The 7,665-nt window shown below is 43.2% G+C and overlaps 1 protein-coding gene across 1 annotated transcript; it reads left to right on the top strand.

The window, feature by feature from the left end:
• The first annotated feature begins 5,434 nt into the window (after positions 1-5,434).
• LOC131489534 (interferon-gamma-inducible GTPase 10-like) lies at positions 5,435-7,255 on the top strand. The gene is given in 3 exon segments (XM_058691585.1): positions 5,435-6,066; positions 6,069-6,390; positions 6,392-7,255. Coding segments are annotated over 3 exon segments (1,314 nt in total). The 5' UTR covers positions 5,435-5,630; the 3' UTR covers positions 6,948-7,255.
• The last annotated feature ends 410 nt before the right edge of the window (positions 7,256-7,665 follow it).

Raw genomic sequence — 7,665 nt, forward strand, 5'->3', positions numbered from 1 at the left:
CTTGGATTTCAATGCCTTTTTCCTTCCCCAGTTCAGGGAAGTTCTCAGCTATAATTTCTTCAAGTACCCCTTCAGCACCTTTCCCTCCCTCTTCCTCCTCTGGGATACCAATTATGCGTATATTATTTCTTTTTAGTGTATCACTTAGTTCTCTAATTTTCCCCTCATACTCCTGGATTTTTTTATCTCTCTTTCTCTCAGCTTCCTCTTTTTCCATAACTTTATCTTCTAGTTCACCTATTCTCTCCTCTGCCTCTTCAATCCGAGCTGTCGTCGTTTCCATTTTGTTTCGCATTTCGTTTAAAGCACTTTTCAGCTCCTCGTGACTGTTCCTTAGTCCCTTGATCTCTGTAGCAAGAGATTCTCTGCTGTCCTCTATACTGTTTTCAAGCCCAGCAATTAATTTTATGACTATTATTCTAAATTCACTTTCTGTTATATTATTTGAATCCTTTTTGATCAGTTCATTAGCTGTTGTTATTTCCTGGAGATTCTTCTGAGGGGAATTCTTCTGTTTGGTCATTTTGGATAGTCCCTGGAGTGGTGAGGACCTGCAGGGCACTTCCCCTGTGCTGTGGTGTATAACTGGAGTTGGTGGGCGGGGCCACAGTCCGACCTGATGTCTGCCCGCAGCCCACTGCTGGGGCCACAGTCAGACTGGTGTGTGCCTTCTCTTCCCCTCTCCTAGGGGCGGGATTCACTGTGGGGTGGCGTGGCCCATCTGGGCTACTTGCACACTGCCAGGCTTATGGTGCTGGGGATCTGGCGTATTAGCTGGGGTGGATAGGCAAGGTGCACGGGGGCAGGAGGGGCAGGCTTAGCTCGCTTCTCCTTAGGTGATCCACTTCAGGAGGGGCCCTGTGGCAGCGGGAGGGAGTCAGATCCGCTGCGGGAGGTTTGGCTCCACAGAAGCACAGAGTTGGGTGTTTGTGCAGAGCGAGCAAGTTCCATGGCAGGAACTGGTTCCCTTTGGGATTTTGGCTGGGGGATGGGCGAGGGAGATGGCGCTGGCAAGCGCCTTTGTTCCCCACCAAACTGAGCTCTGTCATCCTGGGGCTCAGCAGCTCTCCCTCCCTTTGTCCTCCAGCCTTCCCGCTTTCTGAGCAGAGCTGTTAACTTATGACCTCCCAGATGCTAAGTCGCGCTTGTTGTCGGAACACAGTCTGTCAGGCCCCTCCGCTTTTGCCAGCCAGACTCGGGGGCTCTGCTTGGCCAGCGAGCTGCCCCTCCGCCCCGGCTCCCTCCCACCAGTCTGTGGAGCGTGCACTACCTCGCCGCCCTTCCTACCCTTTTCCGTGGGCCTCTCGTCTGCACTTGGCTCCAGAGACTCCGTTCTGCTAATCCTCTGGCGGTTTTCTGGGTTATTTAGGCAGGTGTAGGTGGAATCTAAGTGATCAGCAGGGCGCGCGGTGAGCCCAGCGTCCTCCTACGCCACCATCTTCCCTCTCTCACAAGTGCATTTCTTAATCCCCATTACCTATTTCACCCATCCCCTTACCTACCATCTGGTAACCATCAGTTTGCTATCTATAGTTAAGAGTCTGTTTCTTGGTTTGTGTTTTTCTTTTCTCCCCTATTATCATTTGTTTTGTTTCTTAATTTTCACATATGAATGAAATTATATGGTATTAATCTTTCATTCACTGACTTATTTTGCTTAGTGTAATACTCTACCTCCATCCATTGGATGCAAATGGCAAGATTTCATTATTTTTATAGCTAAGTAATATGTCATTGTATATATTGTCAATATATATAACACAGTACAATACACAATACATATATAATATGTCATTGTGTGTGTGTTTGTATATGTATATATATATATATATATATATATATCACATCTTCTTTATCCATTCATCAGTTGATGGACATTTGGGCCCTTTCCATAATAAGGTGATTGTTGATAATGCTGCTATAAATATCAGACTGTATGTGTCCTTCAGATCAGTATTTTTGTATCCTTTTGGTAAATACCTAGTAGTGCAATTGCTAGATCATAGGGTAGTTCTATTTTTAAATTTTTGAGGAAACTTCAAACTGCTTTCCAGAGTGGCTGCACCAGTTTGCATTCCCACCAAGAAGGAAAGATGCAGAATTATAGTTCTTAGATATGAAATAAACAATATGCCAGAGAGTTGAAAACTTAACTCTTTGGATTTTAAAGCTCCCATTTAATTTTTGTTTGTTTCTTTATTCATTTGATTATTTACTATTTTTCCTTAAGCCTAGCTTTTACTTCATGTACATATTAACAAAAACCACCAGTACTGAGGTAGTGGAACCATGGACATCAACCATAGCCAAAGAACTAGGGACTTGTTGGGGGTAAGAACTGAACCATCAGACCTCCAAGAATGGGGACTACAGAGTGATTCCACACACATGGAGAAGTGTGGCTGCCACCAACAGTTCCCAACTTGAAATCTGAGTTCAGAACCAAGGGCTAGGTTTAGAAGTTACTGTGGACTATTCAAGAGAATGCTCTCTACACCTCACCATCAATTTCCATCACGGGCTAAACCAGCAGATTCCATTGATGGAGACTGCAGACAGGAAATGAGGAACAGACTAAGCCAGCAAACAGCAGAAAATGGAGACTGGATTGGAAGTGGGGAAGGGATTCCTATGTGGACTTATGCATTGAACCACGGACTAAGGACTGGTGCTCTGTCAGAGCCTTCTGTCAGTGACAGAGTGATTCATTAACCTTGGGCTGGAAAAGCAATTGAATCTGGAGCTCTAATGCAAAAAAGTGCAGACCTTAAACCAAGATGAACTTAGCAATGGGCCTTGGAAATGTTGAGAAAGACAATGACTCAAAAGTATTCATGGGATGCTACACCTGTGTTTCTTGTTGTCCCCAAATACAGTCACAGTTTGCTTTGGATCCAGACACTGCCAACCAAATCTGTTTAAAAAAAATTCAACCAAGTGAATTCTAAAGACCTAATTGGCTTTATTAAATAATTTTTGAATCGGGTAGTATTCCATATAGCAAATAAAAAGGAGTTCCATTGAGCTGAAAACATGGAAAGATATTTTAAGTGAAGAGAGAAAGCAGAAAAAAATTATTAGCAAAGAATCCATTGTTTTAGGCAAGGTTGCCCTCCTGAGGGGAGAGAAAGGAACTGTCAGTACAGTTTTTAGTGCTGACCAGGAAGTTGCCATGGTGACTGGTGATGGATTACATCCCTGGGGATTGAAACCGCTCTCAGGCATACTGACATGGGGCTTTATCTTAAATGGCTCTACTATGGCCCTGTGGCTTTCTTTATAACACATTTCTTCATAAAAATATAAATCCTGTGTGTCTGACACTGTCTTCATTTTGAGTTCTAGTTTCAACTCTCCCCACCCAATTGTGGGCTCTGCCTTTGCTTCCTGAGACAGAGCTCTGCTCTTGGATGAGGCCCCTCATTTGAACTCCAGTTCTGAGCTTTGCTAATGGTGGGACCTTCAATGTCTCTCTCTCCACCTCATCATTTATTTGATTCTTAATTTGAAGGTGGAAATGATTATAATGTCCTTGTAGGGTTGTTAAGAGGATGAGATGAGAAATGTATGTATAAATGCACATCTAAGGTTTATTGGCATGGATTTCTCACATTCCCTCCCATTTCTACTCCAGCTACAGAGGGCACACTGTTAGAGGTGCTTCTAAAGATATCATAAAAGGCAGTCTTGCCCCTGCTACCCCTGCATTGCTGTTGCAGCAGAAAATGTTATTTAAGAGAACTTCACATACAACATAAGGTGAGGTATGGAACCTTAACAGTAGCACATGGCTTTAGTGGTTGAAGTTTGCTGAGGACACAAAATTTTGCAGTTAGTATCTGCTTGTTCTCCTGACCCTGTCTTTTGGTTCCCTTTCTCTTTATTTATTCCATTCCACAGGACTTGTCTCAATCATAGATGTCCTCACTCTCCTGTGAATTCTTTCCACATCCTCTGGGAATGCACAGGCATTAGATTACACCTGATGAGGTTGAAGTCTCACTTTGTTTGCTCCTCCTTAAGGTCCAGGTTGTATATGCCTCTTCCTCATTCAGGCTTGCTCATTCTGGTTTGTGTGCTGCCTGCTGTCCAAATGGGTGGTGGGATGGTTTTCCCTCCACACAGCAAGAGGTTGCCCCTATCCATTCCAGATAGTCAGGATTTCACAATATATGTGATAAATATTCCTGCTGGGCAGCCAGAAGTGCTGACACCATGTTTCTTAGTTGCTTAATAGCTGCCTTTCATCCTTGATGAGCTAGATTCCCATAGTTCTTTCTTCTAAGAAGGATGTTTGCACTCCCTATTCATATGTATACCAGTCCAAACAATGTGTACTTTCTCTGCATAATTTCATCCCAAAATATTTTTTTGCCATCCTCTCCTGGGCTGCAGCCTGTGGCTACCAGAAAGCCCTAAAGAATGGGCCTGATCTCTCACTTTTAGCCAAAGGATATCTCTCCAGCCTGCATGCTTCCCAGATATCAGTGATGATGAACTTACTTGCTTCCTGTTCTCAGTCTCTGCTCTCAGTCTCCACAAAGGGAGGTATACAAATCTCTCACATTACCTTTAGTCCTGGGTACATGATTTTTTCTGGTGCCCCATTTCAAAGTATAAGTCTCCAGTGATCAGATAGGTCCAGGACTCCAGAACTGGTTCAGTTTAATTGACATCAGAGAAGGACGTCAGAAGGACATCAGGGACCTCCTTATCATAGCTGACTTCTTACATCCCATTCAGCTCCTGCCTCAGTCTTTGCTCACACCACCTTTTGCATCAATGACACTTTATACAGCACTCAGTTCCCCAGCTGGATTACTCCCCCCACCTGATTTCTGTCCCATTTTATACACAGGCATGAAGCAGGTGATAGGTGGAGTCTCACAGGACAATTAGGGTGGCTTATAGCAAGTCCCAGGTGGATAGTCGAACATGGTTTTTTACAACACTGGAATCCATGCCACATGCTGTTTCTGCTCTAGACAAAACCAAGAGTCTTTTCAACACCTCGTTTCATGAGTCAGCATACTTTCTAGGTAAAAGAAAACACATTTGCAAATTTGAAGGTTTCTATCTCCTTATGATGATATACATTATCTTTTCTGAGAAGGAAAGGAGTCACTCATCCTTATTCAACTTCCTTATATGAGAACCAATGTCTATTACATGATGATGTTGGAGGTTATCAGAAGTGTTTTTTCTGGAGGGTCTTACACCACAGATAGGAATGGGTATGGGGGCAAAAGCTGGTGCTGTCTTATTAGATTTGCTACCATGAAGGTGTATTATTTTCATAACATTAAAAATAAAGAAAACTAAAGCAAGAAAAATAAAGACTAATCTGGGAATGTAAGTTTGGATAGAATAATCAGGCTTTGAAATTAGTCTGGAATAATGAAGAGTATATTACAGAAGAGCTTTCCAAGATAACTCAAGAGCCTGAGCAAGGGCAAATTTACATCCAGGTAGAAGTCCACACAGTGCCTGGACAGAGAAAGGCTCCTGGATGCAATGTTGTGGCCAGGACTGAGGTTCTCCATGCCCATAACAGCAAGCCACCCCTTGTTGTGCTAAGTCTTTTTCTTTCCCTCTTCTCTCCTCCCCCTAGTGCCCTCTACTGCTCAGCCATGGGTCAGTCCTCTTCCACAACCTCTGATATACATGGTGGTAGTTTGGCCCTCAGCCTTGACAAGTTTTTTAAGGATTTCAAGCTGGAAAGCACAATAGTCTCTCAGGAAACTATCACAAAGATTCAATCACACCTGGAGGAAGGGAACGTTTAGAGTGTAGTTTCTGCAATCAATAATGCTTTGAGAGACATTGACAATGCTCCATTGAACATAGCTGTTACCGGGGAGTCTGGGACAGGAAAGTCCAGCTTCAACAATGCCCTGCGGGGGGTGGGGCAGGAAGAAGATGGGGCTGCCCTCACCCGGCCAGTGGAGACAACCATGGTGAGAACCCCATACACACACAAGAAATTTCCCAATGTGACATTATGGGACCTGCCTGGCATGGGGACCACTAAATTTCAGGCACATAAGTATCTGCGGGAAATGAAATTTGGTATGACTTCTTTATTATCATCTCTGCTACACGCTTCAAAGATAGTGATGCGCATTTGGCTACAGCAATAAGAAAAATGAAGAAGAAGTTCTACTTTGTCCGAACTAAAGTGGACAGTGATGTATATAATCTAAAAGTGAGTAAACACTCCACATTCAATAAGGACGAACTCCTGCAAAATCTCCGCAAAGACTGTGTGACAAATTTGCAGAAGGCCAATATAAGGGACGCTCCGATCTCCTTAGTCTCCAGCTTTGAGTTGTCTAGTTATGATTTCCAAAGCCTAGAGACCACCCTTCTGAAGGAGCTCCCAGCCCACAAGCCACATCTCCATGCAATACCTGCCAAATGTTACCGAGGCCGCCATTGACCGGAAGAGGGACTCCCTGAAATAGAAGGTCTGGCTGGAGGCCCTGAAGGCTGGAGCATCTGCCACCATCCCTTTGGTGGGCTTCATCAGTGAAAATGATGTGGAGACTTTAAAGGAGACTTTAACTCTCTACAGGTCTTACTTTGGACTGGATGATGAATCCTCAGAAACCGTGGCCAAGGACTTGCACGTGTCAGTGGAGAAACTCAAGGCAAACCTTGTGTCACCCCACTTGCTCTCAACTGAAAAGGATGATGAGTCCTTAGCGGACAAACTGTTCAGATATTTGGAAAAATTCTGCTCTATTAGTGGAGGACTCATTGCCACTGGTGTTTACTTTAGGAAGATATTCTATTTGCAAAATTATTTCCTTGACATAGTGGTGAGTGATGCGAAACTTCTTCTTAAAAAAGAAGAGATTTTTAAGGACTCTGAGGGCTCTGAGCAAGCCAATATGCATCAGCATGTCAGGAATGAAAATGAGAAAAGTGAGGCAACCAGCTCCTGAATTATTCTTGGTGTTGGCATGGCACTGGTGCCTGGAAAGTTGACTTAAGCCTTCCTTGAAGCAATCCTGACCTACTGTCATCGGAGTATCACAGACATTTCCATAATTCACTCTTGAACAAACCACAAACCTAGTGACTTATTTGACAGTGAAAGCAATCAGCTCTCTAAGAATCCTTCTTTCATATGATCCTCCTTGGAAAAATGAAGGACAAGAATCTGCAATTTTCTGCTTAGTGGAGAGAATAACTCTTTGTGTGATGGTTACTTCATACCAGACCCTGGTCTTTCTACTGTCATATTAATAAAAAATGGCTGTGCATACAGTAGGTCCTCAAAAATAATTTTTATTTTTTAATGTTTGTTTATTTTTTGAAAGAGAGAGAGAGAGCATGAGCAGGAGAGGGGCAGAGAGAGAGGGAGACACAGAATCTTAAGCAGGTTCCAGGCCCTGAGCCATCAGCACAGAGCCTGACCTGGGGCTCAAATTCACAAACTGTGAGATCATAACCTGAGCCAAAGTTGGATGCTTAACCAAGTGACTCACCCAGGCACCCCTCAAAAATCATATGTAAAATAAATGCATACATAGTTCATTTTTTATGCTCCTGATATTCTGTTATGAATACATAAATTTTGATCATTAATAGATCATCAATTAATGTTGACTGATATCCTCCTTATCCTTTCTAAGGTCAACATTTTATTTATAAACATAA

Source organism: Neofelis nebulosa, chromosome 1, assembly GCF_028018385.1.
Source record: "Neofelis nebulosa isolate mNeoNeb1 chromosome 1, mNeoNeb1.pri, whole genome shotgun sequence".
NCBI lineage: Eukaryota > Metazoa > Chordata > Mammalia > Carnivora > Felidae > Neofelis > Neofelis nebulosa.